This window comes from Schistocerca cancellata, chromosome 1, assembly GCF_023864275.1.
Source record: "Schistocerca cancellata isolate TAMUIC-IGC-003103 chromosome 1, iqSchCanc2.1, whole genome shotgun sequence".
In the NCBI taxonomy this organism is placed as follows: domain Eukaryota; kingdom Metazoa; phylum Arthropoda; class Insecta; order Orthoptera; family Acrididae; genus Schistocerca; species Schistocerca cancellata.
This window is the reverse complement of record NC_064626.1, coordinates 730,724,008-730,749,816: the sequence shown is the minus strand read 5'-3', so window position 1 is coordinate 730,749,816 and position 25,809 is coordinate 730,724,008. Positions and strand designations below refer to the sequence as shown.

The window sequence follows — 25,809 nt, the reverse complement described above, 5'->3', positions numbered from 1 at the left end:
AAAGGGCGTACGTAGAATTTCCCCATTACTTCTATTAAAATGCACATTTCCTCCATCATCCATGAAAAGGAAAGTACCATGTCCAATCAATAAGGACACAGGCTTATAGAAGTTCCATTACAAACAGTAAGATACAAATTTGCAATACTTCTCCACATAAGATATTCATCATTCCCACATTTTAGTAAAACCCCAAGATCAGTCTTACTTGATCACTGTTCCTACCCAGTGGCAGAATCTTTGCAACATGTGAATTATGAAGCATAAAAGAAAAAGTAGCAAACTATCTTTATACAAGTAGCACAAGCTGTCCTCTAGATTAAGCCAATCGAAAAAACTCACGCCTTGAAGAAAGGTGAACTTATATTTACATAACATAAAATATTATAGTATATACTTATATTAAACTAATAAGAAAGTATCAGAACATAATGAAAACACAAATGTTAGGACAAAAAAAATTTGAAAGTTGTTTGATGTGAACCACTGCCCTACGTTTCAATCTTTGTACGGATTAGTGACGCTACTCACTACGCTAAACCAACAACACACTGCCAATAACCAATCACAGCATGTTACCACTAGCTGAAAACTTTAATCACAAATATGTTACTGACTGAAATTTAATTATAACAAATTGCACCAAGAACAATGGGTTTTGGGTGAATCTTCAGTGTGTTGCTGCCTTCAAATAGCATACTCTCATACTGCAAGTTACAATAATTCTTTTTCCATGAATATGATGTTTCTCATTATTTTATTGGAATGAATCATACAGCTAACAACAGGTTTTCCAGCGATTCTCAATTTGCTAGTGCTCAGAAACAGCTTATATATGTAAAGGCTTGAAATGAATGCCAATATGGTACCTCACAACTCTTTGCTGAAGGGAGATGGCATGCATGTGACATAGGTGGTGTTGTGCCAACTCATTGGTGAATGCTCAGACACATGCTCAGAATATCTGGCATGCTAGATATTGCTCTGCATGTTTGGAAAGACTCCCAAATGTGCTGCATGCTATGACATCAGAAACTCAGCGCACTCAACGCTCAACGTTCTGATGCACAGTCCGTGTGCTGACGGCTTAAGGGAGTGAAATTGGGTTAGTAAAATATAGCCAAAATCTGAAGCAATAAATTCTATTTGCAGGAAACATCCAGTCCTCATATTACAGTTTCCTCATCAAGATTGGACAGTGCATCAATGGAAACACATTGCTGATTAGATGAATCATGTTTATTTCTTCTGTAGATCAATGAGCGCATCCAGATATGCTGTCATCCAGGGAATGGGTGTTCAAAACATGCACTACACCACAGATGCAGGCTGGTGAGTGCAGTATTGTACCTTGGGTAATATTCACCTGTGCTTCCACAGGTCTTATCACCGTAATCAAACGCAGCATGACAGTTATGTATTACGTGAACATTAGTGTGGACCACCTGCATCCCTTCAAGATTGATGTTTTCACTGATGGTGATGACATCTTCCAGCAGGATAACTGTCCACATCACAAGACAAAAACCATGCTACAGTGGTTTGAGAAGCAGTATAGTTAACTCACACTGATGTCTTAGCAACCAAACGTGCCTGATATGAAACCAATGGAGTGCATCTGGGATGCTACTGGGCACCAGCGCCATGTGCACAATCCTCTGGCCTGTAATTGCATGACCTATGCAGAGATATCAGGTGCCATATGGATTTGCATGTCATGGATGTGTCATGCAGAATTCCTGCTATGTTGCATTCCAAAAGTGAACTGATACTATTAAGCAGGTTATCAAAGTGTTTTGACTCTTCAGTATATTTCTCTCATGTCATATGTGCTGACATTGTGCATTTCTAAATATTCAGTAATAATATATGGCTAGATAATTAATCTCTCTGATCTCAGAGTCTAACCTGAAACAAGTTCATTTTACACATTACTCTGTCTCTCTTCATCTGGTGCTTTCTTTTTCTTTGGGCTTCTGAGCCACTTGTTTTCCCTTCATTTTGTCATCTCATACTCTTTCCACTGTTAGTATCTCTTTAGTTATACAGATTCAAAAGCGATGGTCTGCAAGTTCAAATTCATTGCTCATGAGACAAATATTTGTTGGGTAATCCACTGTCTGTCTTTTATCCAATATCTACTGTTTTCTTCTCCCTGGACATTTTCAGTCAGAAATTTTTTGACTGTATTGTATTACCAACTCCACAATTTTGTACAGCTAGGATGAAATGGAAACTAGTAATACTCAATATAAAATCATATTCACAGTTGTACAAAGGTTACAGAATAGTATTATAGTATAGTTTTGCTACTATCACATCAGAAAATTAAACAAGTCTGTTGGATTTTGTTCATGCAGATCTCATTTTACTCCCCAAGTTTTCTGTTCTGAAAACTGATAAACTAAAGTTTAAGGTAACATGGAATATTAAATATTTATTTAGCCAGGAAGTAAAGAAACCACCAAAAAGAAATAGGTAAACCAAGAATTAACTTGAACTACAATGTCTCGATAGTTTTCTCTTAATTTTTTCCTAATTTAGAAAATTGGGGACACAATGGAGATGTACAGTCAAATAACACACAGTTAGCAAATAAAGAGGACAAAGGATAAATAAAATTCAAAACTAAATACATACATCTGTACCCATAGTATCAGACAGACTCAGTTCATCTTTCAAAACAACTGTCCAGCATAGTTACTATCCAATTGCATTATAATCTCCTAAACCCAGCTATAAATAACATTTGTGTCATTTGTCAAAAGTATTGTGTGATTACTTGCATTAAAGACATTGCATCTTCCAACAAGCAATCAAAAACCAAACACAGATATCTTACAGTAAATGTTCACAACATTTCCAACTATTATTTTATGAAGTTCTCATACTGCATAGCTGTGTATAAATAATGAGAAATACAGGTATTAGACATGTAACAATGGATAGACCATCTCTACAAGTTTTTAACTGATGTTACAGGTGCTCAATATGGGCATCATTTGTAATTTGGCAAATGTCAGTACAACAGTCAAACTCCTGCCACACGCATCCCAACATATTATGGTTGACATCAATGATTGCATCATTATGCTTCCTGCATCTCTTCCAAATTAAGTGGTCATGGAGGCATGAACACATGTCTTTGACATAATCCCTTAAGAAGAAATCACATGCAGGTAACTAAGGTGACATTGGGGTCACTGAAGAGGAGGAGATTCGTGATGGCTTAGTATGCCCAATCCCTCACTGAGGAAGCTCAGCATCAAGCATCACAAATGTCTGAAAGAAAATTTTGCAAAATGAAGTCTCCTATGTCTTGCTGTATTGTGGCATAAGCTGTTGCTGCAACAAAAAGTTTTGATCACTTACCCAGTGATATAAAATGTCTGACAGACAGCAAAGTAAAATTTGAAGACAAACTGAGAAAGTTTCTCCTTAACAATACCCTCTATTCTATATAATAATTTCTATTATGGTAATGAGTAAAATGTGTTGAATAGGAATTACTAACTCACATATCTATATCTTTTTTTCTTTTTGTAAAAAAAGAAAAAAAACTTCAAAATGTTCAGAATGTAACCATACATATAAATTAATTTGCAATGTGAATGGACAATGACTCATTCTGCATCATTATGACCTATTGTGCCAAATGATCCATGGAACATGTAACTAATGAACTAGCCCATCCAGGTGCATGAAACCAGTCATTTTAAGTCACAAAGAAAAATGGTCTATAAACTTTTGATGACAAGCTACATAAGATGTTAATTTTAGGTGAATCACATGTACGTTTCATAATCTCATGTGCATATTCTGTGTCCCAAACATTCACATTATGACAATTCACCTTTCCAACCACATCATAAGTTCTCGCCACAGGAAACTAGCTTCTGTGAAAAGCTTTTTCCTCCAGTAGCTGCTGCAAATCATTGCAAAAGCCAGAATGAAGCTTTTTATAATATGTAGTCAGCACATTTAACAGTTGCAGCCAATACAGATTCACTCACAAATGTTTCCATAAAAAGTGTCAAACAGTTGAGTGTGGTATCTGCCATTATCTACTCACACATACCACCAATTTCTTTGGGCACCTCACAAATGATTCCTACACATGTTCCTCAATCTCTGTTAGCTTGTTTTCTTCACACTTGGAGCTTTTACCTTATATTTGGCACAAAATCATCACTGAACCATCACAACTGACCCACATTTACCAAATTCAAGGACACAAAATGCACACATCCCTCCATTATATGTCATGTTCTGACAGTTCCTTGGTGATGCACTCTGCAATTATGCTGTGGCGCATATTACAGACCTAAACCTCAAGAGAGTCTCTGCCCACTGATACCTATCTTTATGTCGTAATTTTTGTGCAGTCTTCTTCTGAAACACCACAGAGTGCTCCTGCATTATAATGACTTTTTATATCTCAAAAACCTGTGAGCATAATCTTGTAGGGTGATGGGCTGGCTAAAATCTGGAGTAGCATACTCTTTTGTGTCAGGTTATCAGTAGTGGAATGATTTTTTTCTAAACCCACACTGGGGGTTAATAAGGAACATCTGGGTTTCCAGAATCTAGGTTAGATGGTAGTTCTCACTCCTAGGTCTTTTCCACACTGTTAGTAAGAGCATGCTGTGATATAAGTACAGTTCTTCTTTGGTTTATGAGGAATTAGTATTGTCCACCTCCACACCCCTAACTATCCTCTTCCCTCTTCCTCCTCTCCCCCCCCCCCCCCCTTTCAAAATGTATACTCTCTTGTCTGCCACACTTGATTAAAGACACCAAGGCAGATTTCCTTATTAAAATACTGGAACATACCAGATCATTACCTCAGTGTATGGAACCTCTGAAAGAGGAGACTGTCACTCCTATTTGCACAAATGGCAGCTATACTCATCTTTATTACTACCTCTCTCTGTTATTTTTAGTAATGTTAGATGGCTGGTGCCCATCAAGCTGTGGAAGTAACACCAGTGTTAATGTTCTGCCATTGTCCTTATAATGTTTCTGGGGATTGTCTGAGACTTTGTCTGAGTATAACACCCTAGGGCAGCACCATTGCCTGCACCACCTGCAAATGCACCGCCCTTTCATGAGTTTGATGATATGAAGGAGGACTGGACAGAATACCTTGCACAGTTCAATGCACACATTGCAGCACATTACATTCAATGAACCAACAAACATTCTTATTTCTCAGCCACAGTGGGAGTGGTTTCTTTTAGATTGTGCACCAAACTTTTCCTCGCACCCTGCCCTGAACTAGTAACATACAAAGATCTGCTGCAGGTGCTTACAAAGTATTATGAGGATAAGGTACAAGTGCCAGCTGCCCCTTACAGGTTCTTTATATCACATAAACAAAAAGGACAGGTGTACCATTAGTGGGTGACTGAAGTGCAAGGCCTTACTAGACTGTGTCAATTCAAGTTTGACTGTGGCAGATATTACAGTGATATAATGGTTCATGATTCCATCATGCACAATGTAGCTGACTCTCAAATTCAGGAATAAATCCTTAAATACCCAGACCCTCCCTTGCAACAGGTTCTGCAGATTCTAGACTACCAGGATTTCTACAAAAGTGCAGCAGACAGTTTTGAGAAAGTGTCTGATGTGATTAAAGAGGATGTGGGTATATTTCAGTGAATCCCCCACCACATAGTTTGTTTATAGATCCACAAACTATTATAAGTGTTTGCAGAAAGATATGGTTGTTGGAGAACACAGCTGAATAAGATGTCTCAGGATGATGACACCCACTGCTCTTTGAAGAAGGGTTGCACACTCCTTGACCCAGTGACCTGACACTGTCTTTTTGAAATATGGCATGTGGAATTTCCTGGCAGAGGTACAGGATCTCAGGCACCATAACCTTCCTGATGTAATGCTTGCTGCCCAGATACAACTCCCCTTCCCCCCCCCCCCCCCCCCCTTAAATAACAGAAGTTAAGAATGGTTGTTTTATTTTATCTATTTATTTTGTGTTCTGATGATCCATGTTGTGAATACATCTCAGGATATGGAACACGTCAGTTCCACAAATTTGTTGAGGTAACATTCTATGGTATTCTGTAATAGTACTAATCAGTTTCTTATCAAAGTATCTACACTGGGGTGACAGAAGTCATAGAATACCTCCTAATATAATGATGGACTTTCTTTTGCCCAGCATGGTATGGACTCAATAAATTGTTGGAAATACCCCGCAGAATTATTGAGCCATCCTGCCTCTATAGTCATCTGTAATTGTGAAAGCATTGCAAATGCAAGTGTTTTTGCACACACTGACCTCTCAATTGTGTCACATAAATGTTTGATGGGATTCATGTCAGGCAATCTGATGGCCATGTAATTTGCTCGAACTGTCCAGAATGTTCTTCAGACCAATTGTGGACAGCTGTGGCCTTGTGACATGGTGCAATGCCATCCATAAAATTTTTTTTTTTTTTTGAAAAATCCATGAATGGCTGCAAATGGTCTCCAAGTAGCTGAACATAACCATTTCCAGTCAATAATTGGTCCATTCCATGTAAAGACAGCCCACACCATTATGGAGCCATCACCAGCTTGCACAGTGCATTGTTAACAACTTGGGTCCCTGCTTCTTGGGGTCTGCACCACACTCAAACCCTTCCATCAGCTCTTACCAATTGAAATTGGTAATCATCTGACCAGGGTGCTGTTTTTCATCCATCTAGGGTCCAACCGACATGCTTGCAAGGCCAGGAGAGGCACTGCAGGTGAAATGATGCTGTTAACAAAGTCACTCATGTCGGTCTTCTGCTGCCATAACCCACTAACACCATATCTTACCTCACTGTCCTACTGGATACGATTGCCATACATCCCACATTGATTTCTGTGATTATTTCATGCAGTGTTGGATGTCTGTTAGCAATGACAACTTTACGCAAACAACGCTGCTCTCCGTAATTAAGAGGACACTGTCAGCTTCTGCTTTGTCTGTGATGGGAGGTAATACCTGAAATTTGGTATTCTCGGCACACTGTTGATCTCAGAACACTGAATTCCCTGATGATTGCTGAAATGTAATGTCCCGTGCAACTAGCTCCAACTACAATTCCATGATCAAAGTCTGTTAATGCTCGTTGTGCAGCCATAACCACGTTGCAAAACTTACCACATGAATCACCTTAGTACAAGTGACAGCTCCACTAATACACTGATGTTTTATACCTTGTGTGCATGATACTACTGCCATCTGTGTACATCCATATAGTTATCTCATGACTTTTGTCACCTCAATATATAACTTAGATTCTGTTACAGAAAAATAAATTTTGCAGATAAATAACACAAGAATCTAATATGGAAAATTAGATATGTTTACAATAATAAATAGACAAAATCACAAATAAGGATCTGGGAATGTATCTGAGAGTTACAGGCAGATGGGTATTATTCATTGTGGTTCAGGAACTCTTTTATAGTGTTAAATCACCCCTGCAATGGGCATTGCATTGTCTTTTTGAACAAGAGCTCATCATTTACTAAACACTTAATTTGTGAAGGGGTGGCTTTAAAAATATTGTAGCCACTGAAATGGAACCCCTTCTGTTCCATGTCCAGGTTTGTATGTTCATAGTGGATATCTTTCTTTCTTCTAGTATTATGGCCATGATATACACTATTAGGTTTAAAAAGGACCTTTTTTTCCTTATGAAACTCATCAGGGAGAATATATATTGTGCACTGGATGTGCGGATTTCAATTTCTTTAGAAAGATTTCTGCAAGTGGCTCTAGGATTGACTTGACTCATGGCTGTTTCCTGTGTGTATGGTACTTTTCTATTAGTGGCTGTTTTCCCTCAAAACATGAATCCATATGCTGCAGTAGCCAAGAAAATAACTGCAATAACCGGATTTAATGGGTTCCATAACAACACACCTATGTAAAGACCTGACAAAACTCTACCATCTGGTGAGCAAGATGTATGAGACAGGCGAAATACCCTCAGACTTCAAGAAGAATATAATAATTCCAATCCCTAAGAAAGCAGGTGTCGACAATGTTAAAATTACCGAACTATCGGTTTAATAAGTCACAGCTGCAAGATACTAACACGAATTCTTTACAGACGAATGGAAAAACTGGTAGAAGCCGACCTCGGGCAAGATCAGTTTGGATTCCGTAGAAATATTGGAACACGTGAGACAATACTGACCTTACGACCTATCTTAGAAGAAAGATTAAGAAAAGGCAAACCTGCATTTCTAGCATTTGTAGACTTAGAGAAAGCTTTTGACAATGTTGACTGGAATACTCTCTTTCAAATTCTAAAGGTGGCAGGGGTAAAATACAGGGAGCGAAAGGCTATTTACAATTTGTACAGAAACCAGATGGCAGTTGTAAGAGTCGAGGAGCATGAAAGGGAAGCAGTGGTTGGGAAGGGAGTGAGACAGGGTTGTAGCCTCTCCCCAATGTTATTCAATCTGTATATTGAGCAAGCAGTAAAGGAAACAAAAGAAAAGTTTGGAGTAGGTATTAAAATCCATGGAGAAGAAATAAAAACTTTGAGGTTCGCCGATGACATTGTAATTCTGTCAGAGACAGCAAAGGACTTGGAAGAGCAGTTGAACAGAATGTACAGCGTCTTGAAAAGAGGATATAAGATGAACATCAACAAAAGCAAGACAAGGATAATGGAATGTAGTCGAATTAAGTCGGGTGATGCTGAGGGAATTAGATTAGGAAATGAGACACTTAAAGAAGTAAAGGAGTTTTGCTATTTGGGGAGCAAAATAACTGATGATGGTCGAAGTAGAGAGGATATAAAATGTAGACTGGCAATGGCAAGGAAAGTGTTTCTGAAGAAGAGAAATTTGTTAACATCAAGTATAGATTTAAGTGTCAGGAAGTCATTTCTGAAAGTATTTGTATGGAGTGTAGCCATGTATGGAAGTGAAACATGGACGATAAATAGTTTGGACAGGAAGAGAATAGAAGCTTTCAAAATGTGGTGCTACAGAATAATGCTGAAGATTAGATGGGTAGATCACATAACTAATGAGGAGGTATTGAATAGAATTGGGGAGAAGATGAGTTTGTGGCACAACTTGACGAGAAGAAGGGATCGATTGGTAGGACATGTTCTGAGGCATCAAGGGATCACAAATTTAGCATTGAAGGGCAGTGTGGGGGGTAAAACTCGTAGAGGGAGACCAAGAGATGAATACACTAAGCAGATTCAGAAGGATGTAGGTTGCAGTAGGTACTGGGAGATGAAGAAACTTGCACAGGATAGGGTAGCATGGAGAGCTGCATCAAACCAGTCTCAGGACTGAAGACCACAACAACAACAACAACATGTAAAGCACAAGCTTCAGAATTCAGTCTTTTGCACAGACAGAGGATGTGATCTGAGCAGTTTAGTTTGCTATCAATATGTAAGCCCAGGTGTTTTGAACTATTCATCCTAGAAATCTACTGGTCATCTAATTTTTCTCCTATTTTTTTCATTCTTTAGAGGTTATCTGAAACTGAATACAGTTCGTTTTACTGTGATTAACAGAAAGACCATGTATATTAAACCAGTTCACAACATCCCTGAGAACATTTTTTAGATTACACCTAAAGTTTCTCTGATGAATTATCAACATGTAGCACAGTCTCATCAGCAAAGATGGTGAATTTCCCATATTCTGTACAAAGAGGTAGAGCATTAATAAAATTAATAAAAAGTAGGGAGCTCAGAACTAAGCCCTGATGCACTCCACATGTGATGGCACCCTATTCTGATGATATTCAGACATCTTTTCTGCTATCCAATACAACTGTCTGTTTTCCATTCAACATGTGCTGTATGAGACAGGATACATTGTTTGACAAACCCAGCTCCTCGAAGCTGATCATTCTGTCCAAATGCTTTGTTGGAATCAACAAAGTATACTGGTATTTAGTTTCAAGTTTCTATGTCATTTCATCGCTATTCACAAATAAGTTTAGCAAGATATTGACCAGTGCACACATACAAGAGACAGTGTTGCTGGGCCTACACGCATATTATTTGTCTGCAATCTTAAGTCACTAATTGATAGTAAATTTTTCTACACATGCTCTGAGTTTGCTCTCACTTGGGCCATTCTTTCTGGCATTGTAAAATTTCACAAACATAAAGTGGATGTAATGTTTCAAGGAGCTATCTGCACAAAGGGTGAGTCTTGTTTGACCCATATCCCTTATGATGAGGAAGTGTTTCTACATACTGTGTTGTGAAGTTAGTTACAATCTGTGACACATCCATCTGATTTTGAAGTCTTTTCTGTTTCTTTATTGTGTACTTCTAACAAAATGTAACATTAATTATGTCATTATGCTAAAATACATACTCTCAAAAGAGGTTTTGAATTTCAATTTGAATCATGATGGTAAGATGTAATTTTATTTATTTATGTACGACATTAGGAAAAAACCTTTATTTTTATTTATTTTACAATTTTACCCATTCACTTAAATTTATGCCAGTAAACTATGTGTTTTAATATTACAAGTTGTTTTTAGAAAATAAGTAAACTGTTATACATGTAATATACAAAATCTTCACATAATACTGTACTATTTCACTTGACTTGTCATATATTACTAGTACACTACTTGTACAATATGCAATCAACAGGAACGAATGAAAAATCAAATCAAATCAAATCAAATACTCTGCTCCCTAGCTCCAAAACACATACACTTAACTTCATTTAGTGTTCATTATTTTGATATTTGCAGTTTCCTTACAATCACTATTATATGTTGGACCTCCTTTTGCCCAGGATAGTGCAGCAACACAAAATGGTATGGACTAAACAAGTCACTGGAAGACCCCTGCAGAAACATTGAGCCATGCTGCCATTGATGCCATTCGTGATTGTGAAACAGTTGCCAGTGTTGGATTTTGTGCATGAACTGAGCTCTCAATTGTGTCTCATAAATGCATGATGGGATTCATGTCAGCTGATCTGGGTGGCCACACTATTTGTCTGAATTGTCCAGAATGTTCTCAGTCCGCCGCTCGTGGTCTCGCGGTAGGGTTCTCGCTTCCCGAGCACGGGGTCCCGGGTTCGATTCCCGGCGGGGTCAGGGATTTTCACCTGCCTCGAGATGACTGGGTGTTTGTGTTGTCCTCATCACTTCATCATCATCCAGGAAAGTGGCGAAATTGGACTGAGCAAAGGTTGGGAAATTGTACGGGCGCTGATAACCACGCAGTTGAGCGCCCCACAAACCAAAACATCATCATCATCATCACAGAATGTTCTTCAAACCAATCGTGAACAACTGTGGCCCAGTAAGATGGTGCATTGTCATCCATAAAAATTCCATCATTGTTTGGGAATATGAAATCCATGAATGGCTGCAAATGGTCTCCAAGTAACCGAAAGTAATCAAGAACCCAGTCCAGTCCATGTGAACACAGCCCACACCATTATGGAGCCACCACCAGATTGCACAGTGCATTGTTGTCAACTAGGGTCCATGGCTTCTTGGGGTCTGCACCACACTCAAACGCTATTATCTGCTCTTACCAACTGAAACTGAGACTCATCTGACCAGGGCTCAGTTTTCCAGTCATCTAGGGTCCAACCGACATACTGACGAGCCCAGGACAGGTGCTGCAAGTGATGTCATGCTGTTAACAAAGGCACTCGCATCTGTCTTCTGCTGCCATGACCCATTAACACCAAATTTTGCCACACTGTCCTAATAGATACATTTGTCATACATCCCACATTAATTTCTGTGATTATTTCACACAGTGTTGTTTGTGTGTTAGCACTGACAACTGTCTGTAAACAACATTGCTGTCAGTCATTACATGTAGGCCGTCGGCCACTGCATTATATGTGGTAAGAGGTAATGCCTGAAACTTTGTGTTCTTGAATATGCAATGTCCCACTCATCTAGCTCCAATTACCATTCCATGTTCAAAGTCTGTTAATTCCTGTCATGCAACCATAATCACATTATACACCTTTTCACACATACCACCTGAGTACAAATGACAACTCCACCAATGCAAATGACAGCTCCACCAATCCTCTGCTATTTTATACCTTGTGTACACGATACTAATGCCATCTGTATGTGTGTGTATCACAATCCCATGACTTCTGTCACCTCAGTGTATAAAGCTATACTAATAGTTCCATTCATGATTTGATCTTTCACACTATTTACAAATGCAAAATAAAATTTTTAAGGTAAAAGGGACCTGTAGAGAAGTAAAATAACAAGTGAAAAGTAAAAGGAACGTTTTCCATTCAAAACAGAAACTGCTGTGTCTACTAGTAAGGTGAACAGAAAAAGGCCCATGACATTAAGCTGCCAATTGCCCCTTACACGTTTCTTTTTTTCACTAAGTTATGAAAACCTGAGATCTTTTTGTGACACTTATTGCAGTTCGTTGGGTGTTGTTCTTTATGCCTGTGTCTACTCATCTCCATGTGAACTAAACTCAGTTTCAAGACTAGATATCTCTTCAATATTTTAAAAATACTGGCTATTGCACTGCAATGGTTCTTGTTCCATTGTCATTCCTTGTCCCCTCTTCTTACAGATGTAGGTTGCTCTTTTATCATGGGTTCTTTAAGCTGTTACTATGAGAAATGTTTTTAAATGGTAACCACAAGTTTTACTTACACACTGCCTCTTAAAGAACCTGCTGAAGGAGTAGCTGACAGGTTTCTGTTCTTCAGCAGACACAGAACTGTAAGAATAAGTCATCTCTACTGCAGCAGTGAAGACAAGATATAAAGAACCTGCAAAAAGATGAAATATTACATCAATGATTACATACATTCTTCTATTGACTTACACAAACTTTACAGTGATTAAAAAGCAGTTGTAACCTATTCAGAATTAAAACTGAATGCCCAGAATTATTGTTGCCTTATAACTGTAATATATTGAGATTTAACAATTCTGCACCTATATATCCAGTTCACATCAAACAAAATTCAAAACTGGAAGCAGAGCTTCTCTTTTCACATATTTCAATAGTATGCAACACAGAATACTGCTACAATGAAAACACAGTAAGTATCACTATAAATTATTATGAAAAACAATGTTTTTGGCACCTACATATATACCCAGCAAATCACAGCAAAGGGCATGGCAGACAGTACACCCCACTGTACCAGTCATTAGGGTTTCTTCCTGTTTCAATCATGCATGACGTGTGTTATGAATGATTGAAAGCCTCTGCGGGTGCTGTAATTATTCTAATCTTATCCTAATGATCTCTATGTGAGCAATATGAATGGGGTTGGAGCTTACTCTTAGAGTCATCATTTAAAGTCAATTCTTGAAACTTTGTTAGTAGACTTTCTTAGGGTAGTTTACATCTATCTTCAAGAGTCTGCCAGTCCAGTTTCTTCAGTATCTCTGTGACACTTTCCCATGGATCAAACAAACCTGTGACTATTCATGCTGACCTTTTCTGTATATATTCAATATCCCATGTTAGTCCTATTTGGTATGGGTCCCACACACTTGTGAAATACTCTATAACAGGTCACACAAGGGATTTGTAGGCAACCTCCTTTTGTAGACTGATTGCACTTCCCCAGCATTCTACCAATAAACTGAAGGCTACCACCTTCTTTATCCACATCTGAGCCCATGTGATCATTCCATTTCATATTCCTACAAAGCATTACACCCAGGTATTGGTATGAGTTAACCGATTCCAGCAGTGACTCATTGGTATTATAGTCATAGGATACTACTTTTTTTTCGTTTTGTGCAATGCACAGTTTTACATTTTTGAACATTTGAAGCAAGTTGCCAATCTTTGCACCACTTGAAATCTTATCAAGATCTGAGATCTATGATGTAGTTGTAGAACGTCTCCACAAGATTGAAAATACCATATGTAAAAAAATGGAGGGTGCAGTTGCAGGTTATGGTCAGATGTGACCTTAGTACACACAGTGAAAAAAAAAGAAAAACTGAAATGTCTGCTATATAAACAATGGGGCAAACAAAAGAAATTACCCATGCTGTGTATTTATAGATAGGAAAAGGAGTTCTGCATGCCTGTAGATTAACTAGTATTAATTCAGTTAATGGATGTAAAACTTTCTAAGTTAGGTACTTTATCCACATTAGTTGATAGTTCCACAATAAACTGACACATGGCAGATCCATCACTAATTTCTGATTCTTGCTAACAGCAACTTTTCAGGGTGTGTAAACAGTGGTAAGTGCCAAAAACATGGCTGCCGGCAGTAGCAATAAGTGCAGCATTCGTGTTTGGAATATGTTTGTCAGGGACAATTTGTACAATTCAGTGGATTGGGTGGATAACTATGACTCAAATTGATCCAAAATGTGTTCCTGAATGTAAATTCACTTTAAAAGTTGTTGTTAACCAGGTAAATGTGAACATATATTTAGGCAAATAAACAATGTTAACTCAGCCTCTATAGTTGAGTGGTCATCATAGATGCCCACCATACAGAGGAACCAGGCTCCATTTCTGGTACTACTGAGGATTTTTACTTGGTGCGAGAACTGGTTCAGGATGCACTTGGCCTCGTCATGCCAACTGGGAGCTACTCGAATGAGAAACAGCGACTCCAAGATCTGAGAAATTGGCAAAATGGCCAGGAGAGTGGTGAGCAGAACACGTTCCCCTCCATATTACTTTCACGTGATGCCACAAGGTAGAGGCTGACATGGCAGCCAGTCAACAACCTTTGGGTATTTATGACCTGATTGAGGGGCTCATTAAATAATGTTAAGTTCTGTCCCCTACAATAGACGATATGAATTTACAAGAGGAGAGTGGTGGCAGAAATGTTTAGGGTCATCCTTAACACTGTTTACATGTTGCACTAGGGTTCTTGCTAAAATTAATTTTATATTGTGCTGAATCATAAACTTATTTTGAGGTTCTTATACTTTATTATTGCAGAAGTCGTTAATGCAGATCTTGGTATAAAAAACTGAAACAGTTCACCCAGTAAGTAAACAATGACAGGTCAATGCTGGCTTATGTTAAGTGCACTCAGTTTGCAAGTAACAGTGTTAAGTCCCCATTGATAAATTATTAAGCATAAAATTTTGGGTGGGATTTATCATTTAAAAAATATCACATTACTGCAGACATATTTGACAACAATGACTTATCTGAATAAAAATAACGTTGTATGTATTTGAAAACTCTCATTTATTACTTTTTACTGTACAACATTTAAAACAAGTTGCCAATCATTGCACCACTTTGAAATCTTATCAAGCAAGATCTGGCTGAAATTGTGCAGCTTCTTTCAGACAGTGACTCATCACAGATAACTGCATCATCTGCAAAAAGTCTGAGGTTACTATTACTATTGTCTGCAAGGTCGTTTATACACACTGTCTCAACACACTGTCCTGTGACACAGCTGAAGTTACATCTACATCTGATGATGACTCTCTATCCAAGATAACATACTGCATCCTCCCTTTCAAAATGTCCTCAATCCAGTCATAGATTTCACTTGTTACCCCACATGATTGTACTTTTGGCAATAAGGTTATCACGTGTGAGTTGAGTTTCACATGATTGATTTTTTTGGAATCCCGGCTGGTTAGCATTGAAGACATCATTCTGTTCAAGATGCTCCATTAAGTTTCAGTTCAGAATGTGTTCTAAGATTCTACAAGAAGTCAATGTCAAAGTTATTGGATGGTGTGTGCTTTTTTCCAAGAACTAATCACAGTTTTTTGTTCAAGGAATCTATGACAGATTATTGTTAGAAGAGGGGCTAACTTACATGCAAATTCTGTATAAAATCTGATAGCGATTCCATCAGCCCATGGAACTTTGTTAAATTTTAATGATTTCAGCTGTTTCTCAACACCACTTACACTAATACTTTTTTCATTCATCTTTTCAATGGTAATAGGATTAAATTGGAACAGTATTCCTGGGTTTTCCTTTGTAAAGGAACATTAGAAAATTGAGTTAAGCATTTCAACTTCTGTTTTGCTACCACCAATTTCAGTTGTTGTCTCATTCACTAGGGACTGGACACTAACTCTGTTGTCACTAACAGCCTTTGCATATGACCAGAATTTCTTTCGGTTTTATGAAATATAATTTGATAATATTCTGGAATGGTAGCCACTGAAGGCCTCACACATTGATCTCTTGACAGCCAAACCCTTTTCATTTAGCATCTTTCTATCTATAGCCATATGCTTTGTTCTACACTTATTATACAGTAATCTCCATTTCTTTAGAAGTTTCTTTACAGTGACTGTATACATGAAAGGTCCCTGCCATCATGAACTGTTCTAGTGTGTTCATATCTATCCAGTGCATGGTTAACTATTCTTTTAAATTTGAGCCATAGTTCCTCTACAAACTCCTGTCCTGTGCTGAAAGTTTCAAGTTCCTCACTGAAATATGATACTACTGATTTTTTATCTAGTTTACTGAACATATATATCTTTCTGCTTATTTTAGATGTCGTTTGTACATTGGTGATCACTGTTGCTGCAACTGCGTCATGGCCACTGACACCAGTTTTGATGTGGACATCCTCAAAGAGGTCAGGTCTGTTTGTTGCCAGTAGGTCCAATGTACTCTCATCATCAGTAGGGTTCCTAACTATCTGTTCTAGGTAGTTTTCAGAGAAGGCATTTAGTAATATTTCACTGGTTGTCTTATCATGCCCACCACTAACAAAACTGAAATTTTCCCAATAAATTATGGGATGTTGAAAGCCCCACTGACAATTACAGTATGACTGGGGAATTTATCTACAAGTGAACTGAAGTTTTCTCTAAGTTTTTCTGTTCCATCAGAGACTAGTATGGTGGGTGACAGAAAGATCCAGTTATTACTGTGTGCCCACTCCTGATACTGAGTCTTGCCCAAACAATCTCACATTCAGCTTCAGTTTCTATCTCACTGGATTTAAGTTTCTTGTCTTCTGCAACAAATACACCACCCCCATTTTCCATTTGCCTATACTTTTAGTATACGCTCAAATTTTCCACAAAAATCTAACTGCTATCAATTTCAGGTTTAAACCAGTTTTCTGTACCTAGTACTACATAAGCTCTACTGCTTTGCAGGAGTGCTTCAAACTTCGGCAGTTTGTTGCAAATGCTTTGGCAGTTAACCATTAGGATTTTAACACTACACCTATAGGAAGCATTTCTTTCATTCTTACACTGATACTTTTGGGTTTCTACAGGTATTTGTTATCTGTATTGAATGGAGAGTTGCCTAATCTAAAAAACCCTTGAGTGCACCTCACATGTAGTTAGCTACCTGAGAAGCAGCCTTTGCCATGTAGTGCAAACCTGACCCATTCAGGGGGACCCTACAGTTCTCAACCCTAAGGTGCAAGTCCAGGAAATCACAGCCTAGCTTGTCACAGAACTTACGAGGTCTTTGGTTCAGTCCTTCCACTTGACTCAGAACCAAACAGTTATGATCAGTTCTAGGGACGATGCTGCAAATTGTGAGAGCTACGTTGAAACTACATGCATGAGGCTGGTCTTCTCAACCTTCTCTGTCAGTCACTGGAATGGCCCTGTATGACCTCGGAGTCCAGATGATAGGCATCGCTTGTTCCAACGTGCACCACAGTCTGCAGCTGGTTGCATAAATGGCTGCTGGAATAGTCTCTTCAACATATTGAATGACGCCTCCAGGCATACACACTGAGTGCATCTGGTGTCCTTTCCTGTCCCTAGCTGTCATCTCCCTAAGGGACATCATCATTCACCAAGCATTTGAAACAGTGATGACTAATAGACCTCTACCCTTTTGTGTTTGCCTCCTCTAGACTCTGAACAAAACAGGTTTCCCCAAAATGGGAGAAGTGAATACCACTCACTCAGTTTTCATTTTGGTGAAAGACAGCATCTCAAACTTGTTGGTTAGGGCGATCAGTACAACAACATGAGTCCTCCCTGCTCTCCGTCCACCCTGTACAGGATGCCTATATCTACCAATGATGTGCCATTCATAGTCAAGTGGATGAGTATTGACAGATCCTGTACTTTATGCAGAGGAGATGGGATCCTCTGGTACTTGTATCACAGGTACACGACTCTCGGGAGACATCATTTTCAAAATATAATGAAATAAAACCTTAAAAGTAACTCTATGTAAAGAAAAGAGACTTAAATTGATATCTCCAATATTTTCTGTTTTATGATTTTTTTTTAAATTAGGAAGTTCCCCCTTCTCACTCTGTGCAATACATATGTTAAACATATAACAGTAAAGGTTCATCATCTCATTATTTTGGAAACAGAGGAGGTAATAATAAATGTAAACTAGGAGCTACTTACTTATTTAACACAGTAGTTTTCCCTTATACACTCTATTAATTACATAGTGAGTGATACACATATTTCAGAGAAATATCAAAATTTTAGTTAGAATATTTTGAATTGAAATTTATTGTTTAGTATATAGTCATCAATATCCAAAATGTAAAAATTCATTGAGTTCAGTAAAAATTATTTTATTTAATCGAAAGTATGAAAATACATTGTATGAACAATATACATTATATCACATTTCTACACTGATAAAAGCTAATTGTATTAAGATTCACATAACTAATTTGAAACTTCATTTTTTACAGAGTGAAAAAGTTAATTTTGTTTCTAAAACATATTGTGATTATAGAATTATGTGCAGTAAGAAAGTCCCTGATATAACAACAATCCATTATGAATTTGAAAATAATTGATATAACAAATACAATATTTTTATAATACTAAAATAGTAGTTTCCAAAAAGATATACTTTTGTTAAAATTCATGTTCTAATCATAAAATTGTAATGATCTAAAAAGTTTTTTTCCAAGAAGGTCTGTACATCAAAAATAAGGATATCAATAAGAGCAATGTGCTTTAACTGCATTCTTTTATTCAATTTTTATGTTGTGCAACACCTCACGCTCAGTTTTGTAATATGTCATGATGAGACTGTCATATTTTTTGCTTGGATGAAAATAATGTCAAAAAATGAAAGGCAGCAAAGTGTTTCAATCACTACAACAATAAACCTGCCTTTTGGACACAGAGCTGGAAGTGAGACAGAAAAAATAAGTAAATCTTTATCATTTGTAATTATTTCTTCCAAGTTATAATTACATAGTGCAAGACTGGTATTATATTTAACCAAAAATGCACCTCCATTGATTAATGTTTACCTTTATGATTATTGCTACTTCAGAAGAGATATATTACAACTTTGTGACTCAACTTGGGTAAAATATTAGTTTTTGACACAATTACCTTTCAACACCTGAAACATGTAAGCAGACAAACTGACCATTTAGAGATTTTGGCTGCCTGTAACAACAGTATTTTTTTTCTTAAATCTTTAAAATTTGTGGCTTTTATTTCTTTTTACCAGTGACAGTGCTGTAAAATTTACAGACCTGTGGTTATGCTCATCAGTCTTACTGTATACTGTATGTCCAGAGCACTGGCAGTGCTAATTTCAATCATAAAAGAGTTTCTTTTCACACCTGTGCTGCCCATGAGTACTGTAAATGCTCAGCTATGTTGCATGTGACAGTAACATGACATTACAATGTATCCTGAAGCTTCTGAGCTGATTAAGCTGACTACATTTTACTATGCAAAAGGTGATGTGATGTTACATTATATACTGAAACTTCTGAGCCGGTTATTGCATTTCACTATGGTGTTTGGTTGTGTATAAGTCTTTATACATATTTTAATAATTGTTCATAAGCTATCAGACAAGATAGTAATGGAATAGTTAGAACATATGCAGGAAGTTACAGAGAAAGAATCTGAAGATTGTGAAACTGAAAGACAAGCTGAAACATGTAGCAATTATTATATTCCATAAGGAGCTGAATCAAGTGGAAGTAATTGTGAATTGTTCTGGAGAAGTTGGACCAATGACTGTTACTGCAGTAAGATAAACTCTTGCAGTAAAACCAGCGTACCATTAATGAAGAGATGTCATCTGAAACCAATACAGAAGAAACAGGACAAAATGAGAGACTTACAATCAGAACTTTAATGCCCCTGGAAGAAATGCTTTATGTCAGAGAGCAGAATAACTGCCACTTACAAAGAGAAACATCAAAATTCACAGTGCTGGCTTTAGATGATGCAATAATAAAACATATAAAACTGTGTACAGGCAAAAGTTCATGGACAACTGGAAAACAGCTTGCATTTTTTTCTATTTCTGACCTAGATGTATTTATTGTTTCAAATTGATAATTTGTGGCAGAAAACTGAGGCCCTTAGTTCTTTTGCAAAACTATCTCAAGAGAGAGTTATAGGGACATTATTAACATTTTTACACTTTGCTGTCAGTGATAAAAGTTTAAAATATAACAACTGATGAACTGTTCTTTCCCATTATGTACAGGCGCAGATTTACACAATAAATGGCTAGTAAAAAAGATAAATTTGGCATCAAATTTTGTGGAACAACAGATGAAGACACCAAGTCAACAGATTTATATACCTGGTAAAGGATGAACAATGACCAGAAAATCAAAATTTTCCATCATGTTGTCTATGGCAACATACCTTATGGTTAAGTTTCCTAGGGCTATATTAGAATAACACTGAAGACATTCAGTTTAAAACTGTTCTTCAGGCTCAGGTTTGAATCTTCTTCTGGTGTCTGATGTACAAAGCGTTTCCTTCTGCCTTTCAGACTGTCGGGGCTAAGAGTGCTACATTCAAGTTAGGTGATATTCCGAAATTTTCTGCTAGGATCTTAATACTGTCACGCCAAACATCTACTGCAGCTCTCCTTGCTTGAAGCACAGTGTTATGTATGTTTATTGCAGTAACAGTAATACTTCGTACTACACTAAGGACATCAAGACACATTGATATGATTTCTAACATTTCGGAGTGCCCTTAGTTCAGAATGTGCCTCTGTAGTCAAATTAAAGTTAAAAGCAAGTTCAACCACACTTGGTAATCCTGGAAAATGCTTAGCAAGTGGAGGCACAGTATTATCCGCACTGCATAGGCCCACGGACCTCGCGGACCACCTTGTATCCGATAGCTTGTGAAGGGATGATATCGAAATCTAAAAGATCCTCTTTCCATGTCAATCTAGCCGTTAAAACATGTTCCCACTAGCCACCAAGCGGTGGGTGGTGAAGGGCACAATTCGCGCCAAAGTCATATTCCGCCTCCCTCTGTTCCACTCGTGGATCGCTCGAGGGAGAAACAACTGTCTGAATGCCTCAGTACGAGCTCTTATTTGCCTTATCTTTGAATGGTGATCATTGCGTGATTTGAAAGTTGGTGGTAATAATATACGCTCTACATCCTCGGTGAAGATCAGATTTCGGAATTTAGTGAGCAGCCCCTTCTGTTTAGCGTGCCGTCTGTCTGCAATTGTGTCCCACTTCAAACTTTCTATGAGATTTGTAACGCTCTCGCGATGGCTAAATGTACCAGTCACGAATCTTGCCGCTCTTCTTTGGACCTTCTCAATCTCTTGAATCAGGCCCAACTGGTAAAATTGCCATACAGACGAACAATACTCCAAGACTGGACGAACTAACGTATTGTAAGCTATTTCCTTTGTTGAAGGACTGCATCGCTTCAGGATTCTAGCAATAAACCGCAATCTAGAGTTCACCTTACCCATTACTTGTGTAATCTGATCATTCAGTTTGAGATCATTTCGAATAGTCACACGTTACCGCTTCCGAAGACTGGGCATTTATTTTGTAATCGTACATGAATGAGGACTGTTGCTTTATTATACGCAATAGGGTACACTTACTAATATTGAGAGATAACTGTCAGTCATTACATCACGCATTTTTTTCTGCAAATCCTCATTGATTTGTTCACAACTTTCGTGTGATACTACTTTTCTGTAGACTACAGCATCATCGGCAAACAGTCCAAGTCCGCTGGCCATACCATCAACCAGATCGTTTATGTAAATCGTAAAAGGCAGAGGACCTATTACGCTGCCCTGGGGCACACCTGAAGTTACGCTTGTTTCCGTTGAAGTCACTCCGTTCAGGACGACATACTGCTCCCTGCCTGTTAGAAAACTTTCTATCCAACCGCATATGTCATCGGGAAGACCGTAAGCGCGCACTTTTTATAGCAAGCGACAGTGCGGAACAGAGTCGAGCGCCTTTCGAAAGTCGAGAAGTATGGCATCAACCTGGGAGCCGGTATCTAGAGCCTGTTGTATATGATGCACAAAGAGGGGGGGAGGGGGGGGGGGGCAGTTGTGTCTCGCATGACAGCTGTTTCCCAAAACCGTGCTGGTTTCTGCAGATGAGCTTCTCAGAGTCTAGAAAGGTCGTTATGCCTGAACACAAAATATGTTCCATGATTCTACAACAAATCGATGTCAGTAAAATTGGCCGATAATTATGTGCATCCGATTTTCTACCCTTTTTGTAGATTGCTATGACCTGGGCCTTCTTCCAGTCCCGTGGAACTTTCCGCTGTTCCAATGATCTCTGATAGATGATGGATAAGAATGGTGCTATATTTGAAGCATAGTCAACATAAAGTCTTACGGGGATACCGTCTGGGCTAGGTGCCTTCCTGGCGTCTAAGGATCTTAACTGTTTAACAATTCCACATACACTAAACATTATGTCAAGCGTCCTATCGTTTGTTCGATGATTGAAAGGGGGAAGGGTGCTGCAGTCCTCTACCATAAACGAGTTTTTGAAAGCTAGGTTTAGAATTTCGGCCTTCTGTTTATCATCATCAGTTACATTACCCGTACTGTCAGCAAGAGAAAGTATTGAATTATTTGTAGCGTTTTCTGGAACGATTTCGTCACTGTCACTGCCGCTTGCTTTGATACTACCACTTTCACTTCTTTGTGTGCGCTCCTCCCCAACACAAATGCCACCCTTAACTGACGACTGTTTCTGGATCGAGGTGGTTCCATCTCTGCATCCCTTACGCAACAGATGGTTCTAAACAACGTCTCTTATGCATATCAAAACTGAATAATTTGCAAAATGACACTAATTTTTGCACGATAGTGTCATTCATAAGTACATACCTTCACGACAACCTTAAACGGTTATAAGTGGAACTCTCTTAACTAACGACGTACCTTGTTCCTGAGAATCGATCCTGCTCTCTATCAATTACGGAGGCTTCAATGTCGTCTCCGTGTCCTGACTACCACAGCATTGCCCGTTTAGCGAGTTGCGTGGCACAAAGGGCAACAATGTGTATCTCTTTTTCGTTGCTTTATCTTTTTCAGCCTTACGCTTTGGCTTTTGATAACGTGATGTTGTAACATATGTCTCACACTCGGATCATTCGTTTCCATTATAACAAAACTTTTAAAACGGTATGATGCAACGATACAAAAAACATAACTTTCTACATAACTACCAAATAGCGGGGACCGTGCAGCAGCCTAGCTTCTGAACACTACTTATGAGTAGCGACAAGCCACAATACAAAAGACAACAAAAACAACAATGTCCACACTCGCACGAATTCAATACTGTAATCTCGGCTTTTCAAAACTTGCTTCCGATCGCTGGGCTGGTAGCACATGTAGCTCGCAGCAGAAGCATGCTGACAGTACTCAGCCGGCCGGCTGCCTTCTCAAGTAAACAAAAGCAAAATAGTAATCAGTTTTAAAATAACCGAAACGTAAAGATTTTTGTCTACAATATCGTCCTAATGCTGGAGAGCGCAATCTTTCTAGGGAAGATGGCTACTGCGTTTCGAGCAGAAATATCTGCTATCAGGGTGTGCGTGGAGGAGAATTTGCCGAGGTGCTACAAAGGTCGTAGCATTTTCATTTTTTCCGACAGCCCTGAAAGCACTAGCAGCCTCTGCAACAAGATCAGAGATTGTGGCAGAATGCCACAAAGTCCTTGCGAAGCTAGGGGAAATCACTAGGGTAAACCTATTTTGAGTCCCTGGTATCTCAGGAATTAGTGGTAATAAGCAAGCCAATAGGTTGGCCAGGATAGGGGCGATGACACCATTTATTGGACCGGAACCTGTCCTGACAATTGCCACGGCGATTATCAAAATAAAACTACGAGACTGGACAAGGAGACAGCTTGTAGAATATTGGGCTAAGGTCCAGAAGCAACAACATGGCAAGGTATTGATGCCGAAGCCATGTTCTAAGAAAAGTCTCTCAATCCTGGGCTTGAACAGGGTAGAAATGAAACTCATGGTTGAACAGTCATGGTTGACAGTCCATTGGAATTTCAAGAAACACCTACATACAATGGGGATAATAGAACAAAAACTCAAATGTAGGATGTGTGGTGTGGGCGAGGAAACCGCACCACATTTGATCTTCGAATGCGAAGCACTGGAGATTAAAAGACACAGAACATTCGGCTCAGCCAGAACTGAAGAAATTGTGTATAGCAAAGCATTGGTAAAGGATCTTCTTGCACTGTTCAAATACATTGGTTGGCTTTACTAGAGACGTAGGGAACTATACAGCACAATAAACCCTGTTAGGCGCGGGCAGCGGCGGACTTGACCAATGTTGTTCTTGCTTCCCTGATAACATCAAACCAAGAAGGACGCAAATCGTTTTGACGTAACGAAAAGAAAATATTAAATATAAAAGTTGTTTATGTCAATTAATTAATCTTTTTAAATACAAAAGTTGTAGATTTCAGTTAATTGAACTTTTTAAGTATTTAACGCTTTTATTTCGTGTGCAAATTAAAAAAAAACGGTTTTAGGACACTTAATTCTTTTGCTAGCTACTTTGCTTTTAACACTTATATTCTTTATCTGTCAAATGAAATTAGTCAAAAAGTGTTAAAACGAGCGCCGCAGCTCATTCTGTATACAAAACCAGAAGTTGAAGAGAGGTGTAAAACTTAAAATTCCTTCATTCATTCTCGTACATATTATTTAATGTAGAAGTGTGATAAGTTAGAAATAAACTTATTTGATGATAAAATGGCCTAAAGGTCTAATGACAATAAAAGTAACTATCAGTAAAAAAATCTTATACTTCCGCTAGAATCTGATATCAATTGCCGGAAATTAAAATATGTTCAGAAGTATTACAACAGATGCACGTATGCAATAAAAATATCTTTTATTCTCCGGAGTCTGACGTATTGGTCGAGCCTTGCATGCAAAGTAGAAGCATTTGGCATTAATTCAATCATTAAAACAAGCCCACAAGTTCAGTGAAGGCCTCTAGTGCTCAAGCCTCTTGTACAGAATCGTAGGTACAGATTTTAAAACTTGCGTTTGACTTATATTTTTTGTCTCGCATTCGGGACGACGACGGTTAAAACCCGCGTCCGGCCATCCAGATTTAGGTTTTCCGTGATTTCCGTAAATCGCACCAGGGAAATGCCGGGATGGTTTCTTTGAAAGGGCGCGGCCGATTTCCTTCCTTGACATAAATCGAGCTTGTGGTTCAAATGGCTCTAAGCACTATGGGACTTAACATCTGAGGTCATCAGTCCCCTAGACTTAGAACTACTTAAACGTAACTAACCTAAGGACATCGCACACATCCATGCCCCAGGCAAGATTCGAACCTGCGACCGTAGCTACAGCGCGGTCCCCGACCGAAGCGCCCAGAACCGCTCGGCTACAGCGGCCGGCCCGAGCTTGTGCCCCGTCTCTAATAATCTCGATGTCGGAGGGACCTTAAACCCAATCTTCTTTCCTTTCCCTTTGTTTTCTATTTAGTTATGCATCTGGGCCCAGCGTACTTGTGCCACGCATAAGCCCCCCCCCCCCCCCCCCCCTCCGCCCCAGTACTTCGGCCCGAACGCGCCGCAACGGCTTTCCAGCAC

At 38.6% G+C, this 25,809-nt stretch overlaps 1 protein-coding gene across 1 annotated transcript in view; it reads right to left on the bottom strand.

Moving 5' to 3' along the window:
- Positions 1 to 25,809, bottom strand: part of LOC126098652 (carnitine O-palmitoyltransferase 1, liver isoform-like) — a 201,462-nt gene that overhangs the window by 110,410 nt on the left and 65,243 nt on the right. Inside the window, exon 2 of the mRNA XM_049910601.1 lies at positions 12,671 to 12,789. Within this exon, the coding sequence (XP_049766558.1) occupies positions 12,671 to 12,789 (119 nt within the window). The remainder of the gene's footprint in view (positions 1 to 12,670; positions 12,790 to 25,809) is intronic.